We start from the raw sequence: 22,613 nt of genomic DNA, 5'->3' as shown, positions 1-22,613 counted from the left end.
CTAGAACTCTCACCCAACTGCCAGTGGGACTTTGTGGGTGCAGTGACTTTGGGGAGTGTTTGGCAGCATCTCCTAGAGCTAAGAATACACACAGCACAGGACCAGGCAGTTCTACTCCTGGGTAAAAGCCTGGGAGAAATGAGTATATGTGTCTACCTAAAAACTGGATCCAGACTAGAATGTCCCTAGCAACATCATTCATCATAGTCCCAAACTAGAGAGAACCCACATGTCCACCAATGAAAGAATGGATAACCCAACTGTGATATATTCACGTAGGAATAAATTAATATGACACAGTAATAAAGAGCTAATATAAAGTAATTAAAAGTAATGAAGTAACCAATTAAAGTAGCTAACCAATTATTTACACATGTAACGCCATGGATGAATCCCAAAATGGGTTGTGGGAAAGAAGCAAGACCCACACACTGTATAGTTCTATTTATAAGCAAATTCTAGAAGAGATCAACCTATTCCACGGTGATAGAAATCAAAGCACTAGTGTGGGCATGATGCTAAAATATCATGAGAGAAACTTCTGGCTGCTGGGAACATCTTATATGTTGATCCGGGGCATTGACATAGAAATACACATCCGTCAAAGCTCATTACGCTGTACTTTAAACTTAAGATTTATGCACTGTGGTTTATCTAATTACACGTCAATTTAAAAACAAAATGGCAGGGTGGCACCTGGCTGTTCACCCAGGTCCTCCTCTCAGCAGTGAAGTGACCTTCTTATCTCCAGGTCGAAGTACAGCCCATACAGCTCCGACACGGTCTTAAAATAGACTGTGTTTGTTTCTAAATCAAGCCGGAGTTGAGCTGAGGTCATATCCTTTTTGGAGCTTCTCGGTCCTATGGCTGAGCTGGCGGCATGTGTTGATGTGTTGCGTGTTTGTGATAACCTAGGTTCGAAGCACGCAGGTGCACAGCCCTATGGAGCCGTCCCTTCCTCTCCTCCCAGGAGTCCAAAGGAGAGGGCTGGGTATAAAAGCCACAGGCAACCCGCCGGACTGTGAGAGGAGGCTCTGGCCCTGCACAGTAAGTCACGGCCCCTGGGGGGAGCTTGGCGGGGCTGCGGCTGCCAGAGGGACACGGCCCCGATGGGGGGAAGCCACTGCAGTGGGGAGACCAGACACTGGGGGTCTTGGAGCAGTGCTGCCCGATGCCATGTGTGTTGTGGGGGGGTTAGGCCTCAGCCTCAGGGGGAGCCCCAGGGGGCCCAGGTGCTGGACTCCGGTTCCACACACTGTGCGCTCCAGGGCCTCCAGCCCAGCGTGGGCTCGGCCACCACCAACTTCGTAGCCGTGCCCGGGGGTGTCGGTGTGGCTATGTTTTCATCCACGTAGATGCTGCCTTCTTGGACCGTCGGCCTTCTCCTGCTGGCCTCAGTCAGAGGTGAGGATGCTGTTACCATCCCTTTGGGGAGAAAGGGACGGTGCCTGGGTTGGCCTTTGGGTGAGGCCGCTAGAGACATCATCGTCACAATGACCACCACGAGTAACAGCATGGTCATTAGCTCAAGAACAACCATCGCCGTCATTCAGGGAGTGTCGGCTCTGTGGCGACGTGCTCGACACAGATGATCCTGGGTAATCCTGCTCCGTCCTGGGCCTCCTGCAAAGGCTCTAGGGACGGTGAGGCAGGTGGCAGGGGTGCAGCAGCTGGGGCAGGGGGAGGGGGAGGCGGTTTTGCAGGCCCCCCCACACCCTCAGTCCCTCCAGTGGACAAGTGCATGTCCGCAGACTGACGTCACAGAGATGACATTATGAGACAGGCCTAACCAATGAGCCCACCCTCCCGCCCACGGCCCCCGCTCTCTCTCCTCACAGGGTCTCTGTCTCCCCAGCTCTGAGCAGTCCCTCTCCTCTGGCCACTGCCCAGATTCAGATACAGATACCGACGTCTACTTGTCTTCAAACAGAAAGAACCCCCCTTGCCACCACAGCCCCCTGGAGACTCCAGCCTGCTTATTCCCATCACCCCCACGTCCACAGAGGTGTACCACACGGGTGCGCTCTGAGGCCTCTCTGCCTCTCTGCCCCACTTCCTCCCATCAGGCAGAACCCCTCACTGCCTGGCTTGGCCCCCCAAACCCTGCCGAAGCATGCTTCCCACAAGAGCAGACGTGGTCTCCCCAGCTCCCTACTGAGGCTTTCTTCTGCATCCACACTCCTCCCCCTCGTCTCCTTGGCTTGTCCCCAGCCCCCTCTGGGCCTTCCCTCCCATCCCAGCCGTGGAGCGGGACCTGGCTCCCGAGAGCAGAGTCGGGGGGTGTGGTGGGGGGGATGTGGCAGCATCTCAGGCCTCTCTGGCCCCTCTGGTCTTCTTTGCTGGTCATCTGTCTCCTCCTGCCCCAGACTTGGTCAGAAGTCACTGGTCAGAGGCCCCCAGAAGTCACTCCCAGGCACCCTCCCTTTCTTTCTCTGCTGTGGGGCTTCCCACTTGCTTAGCCTCTGGCCCCCCACCCTCCTGAGTTCCAGGGCTTCCCACCATGCCTCGAACTCACTTGTCCCAAACCAGGCTCAGACATCACCTCCTACCCCCATGTCCCCACCTTTGCCTTAATTTCCACTGTCATTGGAGGTTAGGATGCCTGGGACCTCCCCAGGCTCCCTGCCCCCGCACTGCCTCACCCCACACCCCTGCCTCTCCCAGGCTCCTCCTCCTCTGAGCCGACTACACTGAAGCAGGGCCCCCACACGACTCACTGGCTCGACGCCCTCCAGCACTTCCCCCTCTCCCCCAACAGCCCAGGTATCTTAAACTGACCCCCAGGCCCCTGCATTTGCCACCTGGGGCAAGTGTTACTTTAGTCCCCCGCTTCCCAGAGCGAATTCCACTCCTTCATGGCTCCTTCCCTGTTAGATTTCCTCTCTCTCTCAGGGCAGGGTTTGAACCCGATCTGTCCCTGCATCTCCCCAGCACCTAGCGGTATTCCCAGTTAAACTTTGCAGGTTCAAATCCTGGCTCCACCGCTGGCCATCACCTGGGGTAGCTTACTCTGGCTCTCTGCCTTAGTTTCCTCATCTGTAAAATGGGTGTAATAATACAAGCTCCTTACTCACGGGGCTGTTTTGAGCCTTAAATGGGATAATATTAGTAAAGGGCTACTAGCATGGTATCTGATGCAAAGTAGACAAGTTTTAACCATCACCAGTTTTTGAATGAACGGCCAACATTTGGCACCACCTGTTTAGGAGCTGAGGAAGCCGAAGGCAGAGACCCACCGTCATCTTCTGTATTTGATTATGTCCCCCTCAGCGACAATTTCGTGCAGAAATGCGCGTGTTGTAGGCAGAGGAAGGACCGGCATTTATGGTTATTTGCGTCACCAGTTGCATGGATTGAGCCCCTACTGCATACAGTATGATGCAACAACAAATCATCCCTGTTCTTTAAAAATTCACCTTTGAAGAACAACAGGGAAAACCTGAAATGGTAAAGAATAGTCTGGCGCAAGAATGTATGTAACAGGATGACATGAAGTTATGTGAATTGGACAAATACCCACGAATGCCTACTGTGACAGCACGGCTGGTGGCGGGTGTAACGGAGAGGTCAAGGGGAACCAAGATTTCACACTTGGGTAATTACCTGAGGCTTGATGAATATATGTGCAAGCCCATCTGGGAGTTTCCTGGGAGAAGTAGTTTTAAGGCAGAAGGGTCCCAAGAATTCTCCGTGGTTCCCCGACTGGCCAGATGATTGGGGTTAAACAGCATTAGACATGCTATTCCCAGCACCCCATCCTTGGGAGTGAGGTCAATCAGAATCTCTGAGGGAGGGGCCTGGGATTGTGTAGATGTGACACACATCGTCCCTCCCAGCCCCCAGGTGATTCCAATCACCACGGAAGTGTGGGGAACAATGTCTGGCAAAGGTAAAGACCAGCTTTGGCCAGAGCCAGCCCTGGGCTCGTCCTGAAGAATCCTCTTGTGTAGCTGAGAATACAGTGCTCCTTTCCAGAACCTCACAAGTGCCCTGTTCGTGGCTCTTCCTGCCCCAGGAAAGGAGATCTGTTATGGACATCTTGGCTGCTTTTCCGATGAAAAGCCATGGTGCGGGACCCTTCAGCGGCCTTTGAAGTTATTTCCCTGGGATCCCAAGAACATCGACACCCGCTTTCTCCTGTACACAAATGAAAATCCGAACAACTTCCAAGTAAGAGTGGGGTGAAAACACTGGACGGTTGGTGGATTTGGGTGCCCACGCTGGAGCCCTCACATGGTTGTCTAAGGAAAAAATGCGCTGCCTTGGAACTTTCCAGATGAAGCTTCCTCACCAGTGTTAGACCTAGAGCCAATTTAGCTCTCAGGATCACAGACCGCTCTGCAGAGCTAATGAAACCTAGGGACACCCAACCCAGAAATGAACACATCCACACACACATCCACACACACATCCACACACACACATCCACACACACATCCACACACACATCCACACACACACAGCCACACACACACATCCACACACACAGTCACACACATCCACACACACAGCCACACACACATCCACACACACAGCCACACACACAGCCACACACACACAGCCACACACACATCCACACACACATCCACACACACAGCCACACACACATCCACACACATCCACACACACATTCACACACACACAGTCACACACACACAGACACACACACACACAGCCACACACACAGCCACACACAGCCACACACACACATCCACACACATATCCACACATGCACAGAACTTCAGAAGCCTCCCAGGAGCAGTAGCTTGTTCCTGGGAAAGTATGAATGGCATTTATGGAGAAGCCCTGCCCTGGCGTTCCCTGGGAGGGTCTGTCTTCAGAATCCCCTCAATGGGGTGCAGTGGGGAAGTATAAGTCCTTCCTGAGAAGCTAGAGGACAGATGGGAAGAGGCGATACTTAGAAGGGGGAATGAAACATGAGAGACTATGGACTCTGAGAAACAAACTGAGGGCCTCAGAGGGGAGGGGGTGGGGGAATGGAATAGACCGGTGATGGGTAGTAAGGAGGGCACGTATTGCATGGTGCACTGGGTGTTATACGCAACTAATGAATCATCGAGCTTTACATCGGAAACCGGGGATGTACTGTATGGTGACTAACATAATATAATAAATCATTAAAAAAAAAAGAGAGACAAAAGTTCTGGACCCAGGAAACACCCTGCAGTTCCCAGAAGACCTGCTAGGTGGCAGCAGGACAGGCTTCCTGCAGGTGGTCAGAAGTGACCAGGAAGGACTTGCTTAGAATCCAAGCAACTCCCAGCTCCAGTCGCTGAGAGAGTTCAGACAACTGGTGTCTATCTATAGGTCCCTGAGATCACCCACTGTGGAGTTCTAGGGGACCAACACCCCCGCCCCCAGCTCCCAGCTGGGAGTCTGCTTGGACGTGGCTGTGGTGCTGTTTTTACTTCGAGATCCTTCTTCAGACATTTGCCTAGCACTTTTTTGTAATTAAACCAGCTGATCACTGCCACTGATCTATCCACGGTCGAGGCTTCCAACTTCCAACTGGACCGCAAGACACGCTTCATTATCCACGGCTTCATTGACAATGGGGAAGAGAGTTGGCTTTCCGACATGTGCAAGGTAGGGGTCCTCCCCCTCACCCCACACCTAGCCACTCCAGACGGAGATCAGCACCCAGCACCCAGATGCAAACCCGGCAGCCCCAGTGTCCCTGAGACCGGGAAAGGAAACATTCAGGGAAAGAACTGTCCTTCCCCAAACCACCAAGGACAGCCTGGGTTCCCAGGGCATCCATTGTCAAGTTCTCCCAACCCAAAAACTTCTGACCAACCAGCTCCTCTTGAGCCTGAAAAGAACCAGAGTCCAATCAGAAAGTCCCAGAGGTGGAGACTACAGCAAATTACCTGACATTTGTCTTTGATGCTTTATGTAAAAACTCTGGGTGGCAGGAAAGCACTTAAATTTACCTTGTAGAGCTTTGCTACCCAATAGAACATTCTGTGCTGATGGGAATGTTCTGTAACTGCATTGTCCAAATCAGGAGCCAGGGTCAGGCTAGAACACCTAGTGTATTGTTGGGCACATAAATGCAACACGACCCAGGGTTTCAAGCATCTAGTGTAGGGGTCCACAAACTTCCTGTAGAGAACCAGGTAGCAGATACTTCAGCATTTGCGTTCAATTTGGGTCATATGGTTTCGACTCAACTCTGTTTTCGCCCGGAAGTAGAGATAAACACTAAGTAAACAAATGGGTGTGGCTAAGTGCCAATAAAACTCCATCTATAACAGCAGGTGGATTTTGGCCCTCCCCTAATCGTCTGCTAACCCCTCTAGTAAGTGATCTTTTTGATCTGGCTGTGTCACTAAGTATCTGTGAGACCTTAGACATGTCATTTAATCCATTCCAGGCCTCAGTTTCCACATCTGTTAAGTGGGGATAAACACACCCAATCAACAGTGGTGTGGTAGAAGTGTGGACAAGTGCAAGGAATATTAGAGCTCTGGCACAACCAGGTGCTTGACAGGTGTGAACGCCTATCTCTGGAGTGTACAACTTGTGGCTGTTGATAAATTGGTTTCTCCCCCTTGCTTGTCTTTCCCAGAAACTGTTTGAAGTGGAGAAGGTGAACTGCATCTGTGTGGACTGGAAATGTGGGGCAAGGACACTATATTCCCAAGCCGTCCAGAACACTCGCGTGGTGGGAGCAGAGATAGCTTTCTTCATACAAAATCTGTTGGTAAAACCCTGCCTGGGCCACATCCTGTGGGTAGCGGGCAGAGAGGGGGGCATGCAAGCACCTCCTCCCTTGTACCTAAGAGGCAGCCTAAAGACCCCTGGGCTGGGGCGGGGCCTGGAAGCCCAAGGAGGGCCTTTTCTAAGATGAAGTTTTACCTTTCCTCCCTCCTGGATTGCCCGAAGACTCCTATTTATGGGGCCCGAGGCAAACTAGCCTCTTTGAACCTCAGTGTCCCCTTTTGAAAGAAAGCCTTCCCTGTAGGCTATTCTGGGAATTCCAGAACACGCTGGGCAGCCCGGCTGCTCCCAGCCCAGATGAGTCTTCATTCTCAGCGCAGGGGGGACGACCCCTTACGGCCTTCTGGGAGGTCTATTCTGGAGAATCCCAGAGCCAAGCCCACGACCCACGCTCTCCCAGACAGGCCCCACCCCTGCCAGGGACCAGGGGAGGTGGCCCCGCGCTGCGGGGTGTGGGTGGCAGGGGGCAGCCTGCAGTTGACTCGGTGGCCGCTGGTCAGCACTGTTGCCCCGCGCACAAGCCGGCCCGCGGGCCACGGAGACTGCGGCGGGGGAGGGGGGCCGGGCCGCGCCGTCCTGGGCGGCGCCCTGGAGCCCGGGGGTGGCTCCTCTCGAGTTTCCAGCCCGGGTCCCGTCCCCATCCCCGCGCCCCGCGCCCGCGCGCCTCCCCACCGCCAGCGGGACCTGACGCGCCACCCGTCCGCAGACCGAGCTGGGCTACAGCCCGGAGGACGTGCACATCATCGGCCACAGCCTGGGCGCGCACGTGGCGGGCGAGGCGGGCAGGAGGCTGGGCGGCCACGTGGGCAGGATCACAGGTGCGCAGCGCGCGGCCCCGACCGGGTGCGGGCGGCGGGGGCGAGACGGGGGGTGGGGGGGGCGAGACAGGGGCGAGACGGGAGCGCGCCCCACGCGGGAGACCCGGCCGCGCGCGCCCGCAGGCCCCGCGGGAGCAGGCTGTAGGTGGAGCCCCCACTGTCCGTGTTTTCACGTGTCTTCATTAGAAAATACCTGACTGTAAATAAAAATGCATTTATTTTTTTTAAGAAAAATATAACTAGCATATTAACGCGCCTGACTTCAGGGTTATTATAGCAAAAGTAATAATAATAATAATAATATAATGGATTTTTAAAAAAATTGATTCATCACTTCCACAAATACATATGCTGTGCCACGCACAGGCAGATAATGGCAAGTGGCCACCTGAGACCTGCCACATCGGAGGTGCTCAGTAAATACTGAATAAATGAATGAGTCACTTGGCAAAATGAACGCACACAAGACAGACATGGACAGCTATTTACTTTGTACAGGCAAATCAGCATGAGGCTTTGGCAAACAATTCAAGTCACCATGTAACAAATGTCTCCTGTGCTCAGGGCGCTGTGCTGGCACCGAGTGGGGGATAAGGGGATTAGAGTTCATGTTTCTGTAGACGTTCTCAGTTTGCAAGGTCCTTTCTCTTCCATCTTTTCATGGGGGTTTCACAATAACGCTGTGAGAGAGGTGGTTGGTATCCCCACGATCCGGACAAGGAAACTGAAGCTCAGAGAGGACAGGTGTTTGACCTTGAGCAGAAAACCAAGGCTAAATATGAGTGCCTGGGTGCCCTGTGGGTTCTGCCCTCTGCCTCTCTTCAAAGATGAAATGGGCACAGCCCCCTTCAGGAGACCCACGGTCTAGTCCAGGAGGCAGACAATTAAGTAGGCAAGTAAATTAGAGCCAAATTAATTAAACACGAAATTATCCTATACAATGTGGGTGGCGTGCGCTTAGCAAGGAGAGGCTAAGCTTTCTCTGAGGAGGTGGTGTTTGAGCCCGGTCTTGGAGAGAACAGATTTATTAGGGGAGGATGTGGGCAAGTGAGCAGTGGGCTGGGGGTGGCGTAAGCAGCCACAGAGGACCAGACAGTGTGGGGCTCGGGGACAGGGGACTGGGGACTGGGTGGAACTGGGCAAGGCCAGGGAGCTTGCAGCCTTGGAGAGCTGTGGCCAAGTAGTAACGGGTGAGGGTAAAAAGGACCAAGGCGATGAGGGGGTAAGGGGGCCCCCTACATCCTGCTTGGAATCAGGCACTGGGGACTTCTTGAGAGTCAGTGACCCCACTTTTAGCCTTTCTGTCTCAACTTCTTTCTCCTAAGCTGACCGGGAGTGACAAACCAAATTCCCCACATCAAGGCTGCTGGGGTCTGGGACTCTTGGCCCGGGAATCCCATGGATTTCGTGGGCAGAAGGTTTAGATCCTGGTTTGTCTTAGAGTGTGGCCTAACTACCCACCTCCCCCATTTCAGGACTGGACCCCGCACAGCCATGCTTCCAGGGCACGCCTGAGGAAGTCCGGCTGGACCCATCCGATGCCATGTTTGTGGATGTGATTCACACGGATTCTGCTCCCTTCATCCCTTTCCTGGGTGAGCTCCCCCTGCACCGCCCGGTGACCAGCTGGGACTGATGGGAGTGGGTCCAGGTGCACCCCACACGTGTACTGCAAGGGTGATATTCAAAAAGGCTAACCACAGGAAAACCTCGGGCACCAGCCACAGATAAACAGCCAGGACAGTGCCAGTGGGATCGGCCTGCAGGCCCAGGTAGAACCAGCAACTTCTACAGCCTGGAAGGCTGTCACCAGTCTTCGAACCTTTAGTCCTTCCCATCTGTCAACATCCAGAGGGACAGATAAAGTTCTTATTGATGTTTGACCTGTACTTACAAAATGCAAAAGTTGATTTTTGATTTTTTTTTTTACTTCTTTTGTCAAAGCTATGGTTACAGTTTGTTTTGTTGGAGATGAAATATATCCTTTTATCTTGTTCTTCCAAAGTCAGTGTTCTTTTTTCATTATTTTCTTATACAACCACTCATGAAACATGCCAGTGAAAGTATGTTTTTAATGAAAATTATGTCACTTATTGAGTGTTTACCATGTGCTGCTTTGAACACTTTGAACACATTAGCTCATTAATCGTAACCACGCTAAAAAGTGGGTATTACTGTTACGATGTCACTGCCGAGGGAACTGAGGCTCGACAAGGTCAAGTAATCGCCCAGCATGACAAAGTCTATAAGTAGAACCCGGTTGTGATCACAGGTCTGTACGCTTCAAAAACCAAAACTCTGACCGTTGTGCTGGGCTCTCAATATAGCAACATAATGGAATGTGGTCTCAGTATAACAATATAACAGAAGTCAACGTTTTTTAAATGAATACAGTAATAAAAATTGCACCAGTCCTGAAATGTATCCACTGGTACATAGTGGTGTCAGGGCATGACAGTACTGCTCAGGGTCTCTCCAAGACAGACAGACAGACACACATATACATACAAATACACCTGTGTGCATGCTCACCCAGAACCCACCTCCCCCCATCTCTCTCCCGTGTGCTCTCCTCCCTTCTTGTCTTGCCAAGTCCCCCTTTCTGAGCACTTTCTGCAGAGCCACAGACAGCGTGGCTAGGCCGAGGAGAGAATTTGACAAGAAAGTTGTCACTGTGTTTGGGAGGAGCTGAATACTGTCTTTGGCCACAACTTAACGTTGGGACCACTCACTCCCTGCTCCCCTCTGCTTATAATATTTCAGGTTTGGGAATGAGCCAGAAGGTGGGCCATCTGGATTTCTATCCAAATGGGGGCAAGCACATGGCCGGATGTCAGAAAAATGGCCTTTCAACCATCATTGACCTGGATGGCATATGGTCTGGTACGTAAGTTAGAGAAGCAAGATCACTGCTGCTCCACCTGGGGAGAAACAGCACGTGCTCTGTGCCAGGCATTTCCGCAACGACGTCGGGAGGTCTTTACTCTGATCAGCCTCATTGTACAGACAAGGAAACTGGGTCAGTACAGTTATAAAACTTGCCCAAGGCTACCCTAGATTGAAGCCCAGCTTCTGGCTGCAGAGCCCCAACCTCGTGTCCCTTCCTGCACCATCTCCCCCTTGTCAGGATGCTGAGGCAGGAGGGGACCAGCTCCCTGGCAAAGACCTAGCTCGGGCTTTGGCCCTCCATCCTCCATACCTGTTCCTTGAAGGACTGCTTGCTGGGTGTAAGCAAAGATCTGAGCGGCTTAGACTTTCTTGCCGTTTGCTGTGGTCAGGTTCTAGTCAGAGAAAGGAGCTGAGCCGGTAGGAAGACAAAGGAAGGACGTGCTCTGCAGGTTTAGGGAGAGCATGCTGGGAGCAGGAGGCCTGGGCTCTGGGGGACGAGCCTTGTGTGGGCTTCTGTTCATCTGAGAGGGCGGGCTCAGTGCCCCTAATAGGAGGTGACCTAAAGTATCATCTGAGTTCGCTGCCTTGTTCTGACCTTGCCTGAGACCGGGCTTCACTGTCCTCCCTCTGAGTGGAGGCTTTGAGTCTGTGATCATTTCATTTTAGGATTTATTTATCCGAGCTGGGAGTTCCCCAAAGTCAAGGGGCCTCCCAGCCACCCCAGGGTCTGGCCCAAAGCAAGCGCCCGGCGCAGTCCGTTACACGGGGCTCAGTGACCTCGGGTGGCATTTTTCTTTGCATATGTTGATGTTAAAGAGGAGGGTGGCCAAAGCCAAGGGCGATACCCGCTGACCGTGCCTGGTGCTTTGACCTCCTCTGGGCTCCGCACCAGGTGACTGCCTGGGAGACGACCAGCGTCACGGTGAGGGCTGCCCCCTCCCAGAAGTGCCGAGGCGGCCACACAATGGGAGCCCAGCTTTAACTAAAAAGGCCATTTAGAGTGAAGAAGCCCATGAACACTGGAGTCCAGCATGAGTGCGTGTGGAGCTCCGAGTTCCCCAGGCTGAGCAGAGGAGCCGTGAAAGCCACTTGCCCCTGCAGGATGGGATCCCAGGGCAGCGATTTCGGATGAAAGGAACAACTCGGTTTGAAACAGGCCCTGTTGTCTGGTGCTGAGCGTTGGTGTGAGGCACACGGAAGCAGCTTGTGCAGGAAGTTCCTGGGCTGGTGGGGGCGGCATGTAGAGCCCAGAGCTGTGGGGAGCTGACCCCACCGCTGCTTCCCAGACGCAAAAGAAAATGTGCATTTCTCCCTGGGCAGTGGACGAAGCCACCAGACCCCCACCCCCAAAGGGACCCCCAGCTACGTCTGCTGTTGCCGGGGGTCCCCTCGTAGGAAGTTTTGTACCCAGTAGCTGGAGAAGTGAAAAAACAATTTTCCAAACAAGAAGACTTTGGTTTTAAGAAAAAGACGGTAGACAAAAGGTGGTGACCGAGCGGCCAGAGGCCACGGTCCTCCTACCGTCCGCTGTTTTTACCTTGTGCCTGGGGTAGTAGGAAAGAAGGAGCTCTCAGCCCGGGGCCGAAGGCACAGGTAAGCCTGCTTCACTCAAAAGGCCTGTCCGGCGTGTCCAGCTCACAAACTGAGGCCCAGCCTCCAGGCAGAACGCAACCCACAGCAGCGTGTGATTGGCCTTCACGGGGACCGTTTAAAAGTGGGAAAGTACTGCTATCATTTGAGCGTGGAAAGATTTTCATGGAAAAGTCAAGATGCTGGCTTCTCGTGAAAAATCGGAACAAGTAATCTGGGCCTTTATCATGCAATGACTGGCTGGGTCGTGTGGGATCCCCCTGGAGGTTATTGCTCTCCCCCCTCTCTCTCTGCATATACATTTCTCACTGCCCCCTGCACGGTCCGCCGCCCTCATCATTCCTTTACATTACATGCCCGGCCCCCGAGGATTGCACAAATGTGCTCCTTAGCACCTGCCACTCCCCAGCACTTGCCGGCCCTTGAGTAGGACCTTCCGAGCAAATGGACACAGTGGGGGGGAGAGGAGAGGCGCTCTGGCCAACCCCCACTACGAAACAAGCCCCCAGATCTCCTCCTCGCCCCTACCTATGTCAATGTCAGTCACAGACATTTCAGATTGTGTCCTGACACCCATCTGTGCGATGTGGAAGGGATTCCTCGCTCGGTCAGAATGGTTCAGGCTTCAAAAGTGAAAGGCGTCCTGTGGGTTCCTGTGGCCTTTGCTTCCTTAGGAGCCCGAGACTTTGTGGCTTGTAATCACCTAAGAAGCTACAAGTATTACTCAAGCAGCATCCTCCACCCCGATGGCTTCCTGGGTTACCCGTGTGCCTCCTACGATGAGTTTCAGGAGGTAGGTCACACTAGGGCTGGGGGAAGATGCTGGTGGCCCCGTGGGTGGTGGGGGTTTTGTCCCTGTGGCTTGGCCCAGAGCAGAGCTGTGACCTCATGACTAATGGGAGCGGGGGCCGGACATGCTGAGCCTTGTGGAGCCTCCTCTTGGAAGCAGGGTGGGCAGGAGGGCACCTGACTGCTGGACCTTCCCTAGATCCCAACTTTTTATTCTGGAAGATTCCCAACCTACACATGAGTCAAAAGAAGAGTACGTGAATACCTGTACGCCCATGACCTACATGCACCGATGGTTAACATTTAAATGTGTGCCTGTGGATAGTTTTCTTCTAGATTATGTGAAAGCGAACTCAAAACTTTACTCGTAATACATTCATCTCCTGAGAACAAGTTCATTCTCCTATAGAACAATGTTCAAGAAATTTAACATTGATATACTAATATTTTCTAATGTAGCGTCCATATTTAAACTTCTCCAAATATCCACATAATGTCCTCTAGAGCTGTGTCTTTCTTTTTCTTTCTTTCATTCTCCCTCCTCCCCTCCCTCCCTTTCTTCTCTTCTCTGCCTCTCTCCCTTTCTTCCTTTCTTCCCTTCTTTTTTCTTGCATTCCATTTTTTTAATCTCCTTTAATTTCTCTCTCTCTCTCTCTTTTTTTTTTTGAGAGAGAGAGTGAGCATGAGCAGGCAGAGAGGGGATAGAGGGAGAGGGAGAGAGAATTTTAAGCAGGCTCCACACCCAGTGCGGAGCCCAACATGGGTCTCAATCTGACGACCCTGAGATGGTGCCCTGAGCAAAAACCAAGAGTCGGATGCTCAACCGACTGAGCCCCGAGCCACCCAGGCCCCCCCCTTTTTAGGCTCCTTGAATCCAGAACAGCTCGACATCTTTCATTGGTCTTCCAAGACATTGACAGTTATGTGGACTCCAGATCAAGTGCTCGGTAGACTATCCCACAATCTGAACTTGTCTGGTTACTTCTTTGTGATTCACTGTGTGTCATCCTCAGAGTCACAACCAGAGGCATTGCCATTCATTTAGCGGCACTTTGTCTCATTATTTGATGACTTACCGTTTGTTTAAGATTTTTAGAATCTGCCATATTTCTCCATTGTAGAAGTCGCATTTCCCCTAAGTGTTCTCTGAGGTGATATTGTTCCGCGGCGATAAACCAGTGTGAAAGGTTGAGCTTATTACCTGAATCAAGTACTACTTTGGGGTTGCAAACGTTTGAAGTTTCAAAATATTTTCTTCTCAAAAGTAAAAATGAAAATATGTATATATTCACGTTTTCCTTTCATAATTAATTTCGACCTTAACGTTCTTGGGTTGAACTAAGGTCAGAAGGACATCATGTTCAATCCCCAGGGTCTGCGAGTATTCATTGTGTAGCCTTGGCGGTGCTGGTTATTGTTGAGGCGTGGATAATAATATACCCAGCCTCCAGCACTTGTCTTGTGCTTTCCAAATTGCAAAATGGCTCTGCACACCATGGGAGATGCATTTGGTGAGAGCAAAGAACAGAAGACCAGGGACACTGTAGCATAAAATGTTAGTCTGGTCTGAACAGAGCAAACCACCTCCTCCAGGCCCAACTAATGAGCTACTGCTTGGGGATTAGCAATAGGGATCAATGACATCATTCACATTAAAGTGAAGGTGATGGGCACAGACCTTCTCTTCCACGGCTCTTTTGACATAACTTATTTGTCCCATTTACTCCCCCTGGAAGATGTCTTGCGTTTCCCTTCCATACTTTAACATTATTGCTTCCTGGATATGACCTGTCTACCCAACTACACTCCAGGTTTTCTGGGTACTTCTTTGGGTTCACAGCAGAGCTTCATACAGTTCTGCGTGTGACTCTGAGCACGGGTGCATGGATGTCAGTGGAGGGCTGGGAGAGCGGATGGACAGAGAGCTGCATGGGTGGATAGATGAGAGGAAGGATGGGGGATAGATGAGTGCATGGGTAGGTAAATAGGAAGACGGATGGGAAGATGAATCACTCGATTGAGTGAGTGAGTGAGTCAAAACCCACCACTAACAGGCAAATTATGTGCTTTCACTAGAGTGGCTGTTTCCCTTGTCCAGCTGAAGGATGTCCCCAAATGGGGCACTATGCTGACCAGTTTCAGGGGAAAACCAACGCTGTGGGACAAACCTTTTTCCTGAACACAGGAGACAGTGGTGACTTCACTCGTAAGTTTCCGTATTACTCATTCTAAAACCTTGCAAATAATGTGGAAGGTATACCAGCCTAATTCATCAGGACCCTTGCTAGCAACTGACAGAAACTTAACTCCACCCAGCTTAGCTGTCACAGAAGGACATTAATTTTTTTTTTTAAGATTTTATTTATTTATTTGACATGACAGAGACAGGCAGCGAGAGAGGGAACAGAAGCAGGGAGAGTGGGAGAGGAAGAAGCAGGCTCATAGCGGAGGAGCCTGATGTGGGGCTCGATCCCAGAACGCCGGGATCACGCCCTGAGCCAAAGGCAGACGCTTAACGACTGCGCCACCCAGGCGCCCCATGAAGGACATTATTTAACCGATAATCCTGATCAACGGAGTGAGGTACAGTGATTGGCCCAGGCTGGTCACATGTTCATCTGCCCCAGTAGCAGGAAGGTGAATCCATTAACAGAAGAAAAGGATCACGTGGGGCAAAGTCACTGTAAGTCAAGAGGTCATGCCCGTGATCTTCTGTCATGCTAGTTTCCCTACACAATCACGCGTGCGTATGTGCACACACGTGGGTGCACGCACGTGCACACACACGCACACACACACTGTGTTTGTGTTGTTCTTTTGCCCAGCTTCTCAGCAAAAAAGTACAAGGTAGTAAAATCATCAAGATTCATTTGTCACGGGGTACCTGGGTGGCTCAGTCGTTAAGCGTCTGCCTTTGGCTCAGGGCGTAATCCCGGCGTTCTGGGATCGAGCCCCACATCAGGCTCCTCCGCTGGGAGCCTGCTTCTTCCTCTCCCACCCCCCCGCTTGTGTTCCCTCTCTCGCTGGCTGTCTCTGTCAAATAAATAAATAAATAAATCTTTAAAAAAAAAAAAAGATTCATTTGTCACAAGTAATACTACATGGTGGCTGAATAGAGGAGCGTTATTTTCCAAGAGAGTTATAAATTTTTAAAAAATTGTATAGCACTTTACGAAACACCTTTCACATGTAGTGTGTCATGTAATCCTCACGATACTCATGATGGAAGATAGCAGTTTGGCAGCATCCATAACGTCTCGCGTGCGTATTCCCTCAAGCCAGTCACTGGGCGTCTCAGACGTACCTTAGGACAGAGCTTGCATGAGAAGTTGTGCTCAAGGGCGTCCGCTGCAGCATTGATTTTAATACCAAACGTTTAGTGAGGAGAAACCTCATGCCCACCGATTAGTAAACAACCAAGCACTCTTGAACCATTAAAAGCAAGGAGATGGTTCTATGTACTGAAGAGAGAAATCCTGTGAAGCATAGGAAGCAAAAGGCACACGGCCAAAAACCACGTTATCAATACAAGAGCAACACAACGTGTATCAGTCAGGGTCCTGACAGGAGAGAAAACCCATCGATGTGGTTCGAATGAAGAGACTTTATTGAAGGATCTACTTTGAGAGGTGTGGGCAGGGGTAAAGGAACAAACGAGGGCTGCTGAGGCACCCAGAATCTGGCGGCTGTGGGCTCCTGGAATGACACGCTACCATAGAGGGGGGAGTTCGGGCCAGACATCTGGTACTAGAGCCAGGAGGCAGCAGGGGATCATGAGAGATGGGTCCCCTCCACCCTTTCCTCCTGCCTTCCGATCTCCTGCGTAAGTCTTTCATCGGCTGAACGCAACCGAACACCAGTAGCAAGATCTCTGGTGGGGGTGGCCTTCCAGAACACAGGACAGGACAGAGAAGGGTGGTAAATCAGTCTGGGGTGGGGAGAGAATAACAGCACATCCTATTTGTGGAAGGAGAAAAAGCCTGGATATTCTTTCATAAACTTATCTGTGTGTGTGTGAATGCTCAGAGAAAGCTCTAGGTTAGGGTTTCTCTACCTCGGCACGACTGACATTTCAGGCTGGGGATTCAGAGCTAGGGGCAAGAATGCTTCCGTGAGGTGATTCTTTTTTTTCAACAAGATGAGTTCATTGAACTGATTATATGTCTTTGGACAGGTTGGAGATACAGGGTATCGGTCACGCTGGCTGGAAAAAGGACAACCAGCGGGTACTTCAGGATTGCTTTGTATGGAAGTAATGGAAACTCAAAACAATATGAAATTTTCAAGTAAGTTTGACAGTGAAGCGAAATGGTCAGATTTTTCATCATAGAGTATTCCATAAGAGATTGGGTATAAAATGCTTAATAAATCTGGCCATCTATTATAGAGAACCATTGAATCCTAGAATGTCAGAGCTGGAGGAAAATCTTAGCATCTGATCCAGTCATCCCATTTTACAGATGAGAAGAGTGAGGGCCAGAGAGGGGATCCACTATTTAAAATCAGATATGTGCTAACTTCTTTGGAATGTCAGTCATTGCTTTCTGACTTAGGTTTTATGGGTATGAAATTCTCCTTCGGTGAGGCATGTTCATGTCGCAACTCCCCCCAGCACCGGCACTCTCCACCCCACACATCATACCTAGCTTCTTGTTGCGGTGGTGGTAGCCTCAACACCTAGCTTTTGCTGGGCAAATGAGGTGCTTGGGAAACACGTGTTGGATAAATGCATAACTGTGCTGTAAAATTATATTCTGTTTTTTGTACTAACTTTTACAAAATACTTTTCATGTTAAGTTAAAGCCCTTTGACAACTTCCTATCCCCCATAGGGAATCCTAACAGAAGACCTCTGCTGGGCCACATGCATCTTTAAACAAAGACATTGCATCGGTTTGTCTTGTAGTGTAATTATAAGGTTAATATGCCTCCCCAAATATTTGATTTCCCCTAAGGACAAATTAAGACAGTAGAAAACTAGAGTCCTATCTTTTTTAGCAGATGTGTGCTTCACAAATACATGTGTGTGTTAGCAGCCCCTGGATGAACACGAAATCATCCAAGATGTTTGCAGAAAACCAACAGCAGCCACTGTTTGGAGAAACAATAGATTGCTATCATCCTATGTATTCGTGTATCCAGCTGATATAACATTCTGTCTGTGCTTTCAGAGGATCCCTCAAACCACAGGCAAATCATACGCTTGACATTGATGTGGACCTCAACGTTGGAGAAGTCCAGAAGGTTAAATTCCTCTGGAACAACCATGTGATAAATCTTTTCCGGCCTAAGCTGGGGGCTTCACAAATCACAGTACAGAGTGGTGAAAATGGGACTGAGTACGTATCTCTTATTCCACCTACATTTTAGTATCTATATTTACCTATTGGTCTATCTACACATCCATCCATCCATCCATCCAGTCACCCACCTACCCATCTATGTAACTGTCTACCCGTCCATTCGTCCATCCCTTTCCATCCATATGCTTAACCGCTCACCCATCCGTTTATCCATCAGCAATCTCTCCAGTCTTCCGGCCATCCAGCCGTTATCTACTCAATTATTCATCTTAACTCCCGCATCTATCCATCTCATTTACTTTGAAAAATCAAACATCGTTTTCCTTACGCCAAATTCAACTTGGCAGGAGCAAGGCATCCGTTAGTTAGGAGGCATAGATTGGAGAAACAGGCAACCGTGAGACTGTTTTTTCTCAAACAATGAGGAAAACACCTGGGCAGAACTTGTAGGAAATCGCTACGTTATTTTCCAGTTGGGGTGCAGTTATTAACGTAAACTGGTTCGTTTGGAGACTCTGGCATGAAACTGGGTTGGGATCTAGCTCACAGGGGCATTCTCTTCTCACTCAAGGGAACAGAATCTTACTGGGTCGGGGATGGGAGAGGAGATGACTGTATTTAAAATACTGAAGGAGGAAGGCCACCTTCAAAGAAGATCATCATAAAATAACAGGCTGTTAGGGTCTGAAGGAAACCTAGATATCCCCTCAACTGCTCTCATTTTAAGACGAGGAAAGCGGATATGGAGAGTCACGTAGTTTGTCTAAGACCACACAGGGTAGCTAGAGGGAAAAAGACCAGACCGTAAAATGTGTTCACAGAAACACACCTAGACCTTGCTCAGCTGCATTGTCTGACCGCGCTGGCTGGCGACCATCCTAGTCCCAGTTCCTCTGCGTGTTGTTCAAGGACCAGATGTCACTCTGGCTGTGCCTGTCCTTTGTCTACTCAAGAGCAGGGCATAAGCATAAAGCGCAGCCCAGACTTGGACCCAAGTCTTCCGACAGCCAGTCCGGTCCTCCTGCCACGGGGCCCGTCTGGCTCACACAGCCCGACGTGGAGCTGAAGATCTGTCAGGCCTGGTGGGGGACGCATTGTGGAACGGTCTGGATTTCAGAGTCATGAGGTGGGGGTTGGGTGGAGTCATTGTTTTCAAGTACAGCAGAGCCCACGCACGATATATTGCAAGTACTGAAGTCATCCCCTCACAGAAGGGAGTCCTCGTCGAGGAGCTGCATTCTGAAGCTGAGCCCTGAGTCAGGGAGGGCTGGGGGGTCAACCATCCTCCCCGAGCCAGAGACACCGCCAGGGCAGGAGGAGGCCGGAAGTACCCCGCATCTCATGTCTGGGTACCTGCCCCGACCCGACCAGGCTTCACCCCTCAGGAGTGACAACCCTTCCCAGTCTTTTTTTTTTAGCATCTTTATTGAGAGATCATTCCCATACCGTACAATCCACCCGTGTAAACTATGTAATTTGGTGACTTCTAGACTATTCAGAGTTGTACAATCATCACCACAATCAATTTTAGAGTATTTCCTTACCCCCCAAAGGAAACCTCACACCCGTTAGCCATCACCCGCTCATCTCCCGAATCCCTCTGCCCGGCCCTAGGCAACCACGAGTCTATTTTCTGTCCCTGTAGATTTCCTGCTCTGGACAGTCCATACCCGTGGAACCGTAGAACGTGTAATCCTTGTGCCTCTGGCTTCTCTCACGGCACAATGGCTGCACGGCTCCTCCCCGGGCAGCCCGTATCATTCCTTGTTATTCGTGCCTGCTTATTGCCAGACAAGATCATATAGGTAGACCACATTTTCTGTATCCGTGCAACAGGTGACGGACATTTGGGTTGTCTCCACTTTGGGGCTTTTATGAATACGGTTGCTGGTATCCAAGTTTCCGAGTGGACATCCGTTTTCATTTCTCTTGGGTATATAGGAGCAAAATCGCTAGGTCGTAGGAGACCTTTAGGTTTACCTTCTGGAAGAACTGCCAGCCTGTTTTTCCAGAGTGGCTGCCACATTTTATGTTCCCAGAAGCGGTGTAGGAGGAACATGCATGATCTTGACTCCACAGGGCAAGTCCCCTGCGGGCAGCTGGGGTACCCCTGGGAACGCATTGCCAGGCCCACAGCGGCAGGCCCATCAAAGACTCTTGGTTCTGGGGGAAAAAAAAATCCTTGGCTCCCTGCTCATTAAGGAGCCACAGGAGAGGAGGACGTTCTTGGAGTGGTTTGGCTTAGTAAGAATCACCTGGACTCTGCTTGGTGTGGCAGAGCCTTTCGGGCAAAGAGATCTGAATTCCAGGGGCTGGAATTGCTGTTTGCTCCTCTGAGGTCCCATTTCTATAAGCCAATGAGTCTCATACTGAAAATGCTTTCCTCCACAGGTACACTTTCTGTAGCAGCGACACGGTCCGGGAAGATGTTTTACAGTCTCTTTACCCTTGTTAAAAATGTGGGCCTCTCTGTGGTGTCTTTGCCGTAATAAAAATGTTAATGCCTTCCATTTGACATTGAGGTGTTAAATTTGACATTCTCCATGTTCTGGGGTCACATTTCAGAAATGACTGGTGGGACTGGAGCCAGGTTTGACCAGAGGTCGTGCCTGAAGGCTCCCACTCGCCCTCCCCTGCCACCGTCTCGCTCTTCCAGGACACATCGTAGGCCTATTTGAACATATTTCCGTAGACAATGCATTTCTCTCCTGTTTGGTAAGGTCATCATTGCTCCCGTGTGTTCCCCACCCAGCTCTTACCACGCTAGGGGAAGAAGCGGACCCCATGCAAGAACAGCCTCTAGCAGGACTAACTCAGAGCAATCGTTATTTAGATTAAAACCTGCCCGTGGTGTGAAGGCAGGGTGGCTAAGAAAAAAAAAGTAATACATGCACGGGGTGCAAAATGCAAAAGATCCGAGAATATTCTTACACAAGATAAGTCTCTGTCCACCCTCACCCTCCAAGCCTCTGGTTCCTCTTCCCAGAGACAACCAGAGTTGTTTTGTTTTGTTTTCCAGAAATATGCAACACGTACACACAGGTGCGGCCATCTCTCACAGCCAGCCCCAGTCCCACCCTTTTTATTTCAGACAAATGGTAGCATACGATAGGTACCATTCGCACTTTGCTTTTTGCACTACCAATAAATTGGATATTATTCTCTAATGGTACAGTAAGAGCTCCTTCATCCTACAGCTTCACAGATCCCACTGAGGGGTGCACGTGGTGTGGTTGTCTCTGCCAACGGACCTGTAAGCGTTCTCCAAATTTTCCCCATTATGAATATTCATGCAACTACTATCCTTTATGATTGTTTTACATTGTAAAAATTTGTCCAATAAATGTTTAGGATAGATTTCTTTCGGTCGGGATTGCCAAATTGCCCTCTGCAGCCGATATACCAACTTACACTCCAGCCAACACCACAGGGGGCTGACCCATGCCACATTGCCAGCCTTAGAGGCCAGGAAAGCCAAATACTGGTAATTTAATGCGGTTCCTTCTAACAGGAGGGCGCTTTGCACCCTTACCGGCACAGTGAATTGTCTAACCATTTTTGAATTTGGTAGCTTAAAGTGCTGTTTCTGAAGTTGTAATTTGTGTTTGTTTCACTATGAATGACGGTGAACATCCTTTCCGTGTTTAATGGCCCTTTGTCTTTCTTTCTCTGTAAATCATCCGAGTCGTTCGCCCATTCCAGGCCTTTTTTCATCTCATTTTTACTTTAAAGAGCACTTTAAAAATTAAGAAAATTGGAATATTCTGTCAAATGCAAATATTTCCCCCAAGTTATCCTTCTCCCTGGGAGGAAACGGTAAGTCAGTCGAAGGGCCTAGGCATCTCCTCACAGGGCCTGGACCCGGCTCCCACATGGAAGGTTCTGCAGGCCCTGTAACCCACGGGGCTGCCCAGAGGGATCGAACCCCCTGAACTCCCACTAGGTTAGGGCCAGGTGGTGCGGCCAGGCCCAGGTCTCCAGCTTTCTGTCCCCAGCTGGATACTGGTCTGTATGGTCTTCTTCTGAGGTCACTGAGCAGGCAGAGTCTGTGCCCAGGTCCTGGGGGGCTCGGTGCCACCCCAGGCTGAGCAGTGGGGTGAATGCAGTCCTTCCAGCCTGGCCTTCTGCCCACATGTGGCCTTCCAGGCCCCCTGGCCAGCCTGCCTACTTGTTCCTAGGACGCCAGTGAGTTGGAAGGCTGGTGACAGGTAGCAGATGTTACTTTTGGGGCCTGAGGCATGGTGGCTTGGGGTACAGCAGTTGGGCAGGAGTTGGGCTATTTACTGTTTAATTCTTAGAATGCAGAAATGGCTCCAGTTAGCAATTCTGGGAATGGCGTCGTGGCAGAGCCCTGCAGGTGAGTCATCCTGAGATTCTAAGAATGAGAGCAGAAGGAGCTCTCTCTCCCCTTTACAGGGAGGCCTTGAATCCTGCAGAATAGCAGTGCTTGGGCTCAGCACCTGGCGGTTTTCCTTTACTAG

The 22,613-nt window shown here is 50.6% G+C and overlaps 1 protein-coding gene across 1 annotated transcript; it reads left to right on the top strand.

Moving 5' to 3' along the window:
• The first annotated feature begins 974 nt into the window (after positions 1-974).
• LOC123795848 (pancreatic lipase-related protein 2-like) lies at positions 975-20,647 on the top strand. Its single transcript, XM_045802841.2, has 13 exons — positions 975-1,047; positions 1,356-1,404; positions 4,016-4,170; positions 5,482-5,607; positions 6,593-6,727; positions 7,451-7,562; positions 9,038-9,157; positions 10,326-10,445; positions 12,716-12,834; positions 14,907-15,036; positions 17,005-17,116; positions 18,001-18,168; positions 20,524-20,647. The coding sequence occupies exons 2-13, from the start codon at positions 1,356-1,358 to the stop codon at positions 20,585-20,587; spliced, it is 1,410 nt and encodes a 469-aa protein (XP_045658797.2). The 5' UTR covers positions 975-1,047; the 3' UTR covers positions 20,588-20,647.
• Positions 20,648-22,613: the final 1,966 nt, after the last annotated feature.

Source organism: Ursus americanus, chromosome 6, assembly GCF_024610735.1.
Source record: "Ursus americanus isolate L20-20 chromosome 6, mUrsAme1.1.p, whole genome shotgun sequence".
NCBI lineage: Eukaryota > Metazoa > Chordata > Mammalia > Carnivora > Ursidae > Ursus > Ursus americanus.
This window is presented reverse-complemented; position numbering and strand designations above follow the sequence as displayed.

Bases quoted from the DNA above. Each gene is read 5' to 3' on its own strand.
- LOC123795848 (XM_045802841.2), top strand. From the start codon at position 1,356: ATGCTGCCTTCTTGGACCGTCGGCCTTCTCCTGCTGGCCTCAGTCAGA. The intron at 6,728-7,450 runs GTAAAACCCTGC...ACCCGTCCGCAG, and splicing joins TCTTCATACAAAATCTGTTG to ACCGAGCTGGGCTACAGCCC. The intron at 15,037-17,004 runs GTAAGTTTCCGT...GTCTTTGGACAG, and splicing joins AGACAGTGGTGACTTCACTC to GTTGGAGATACAGGGTATCG.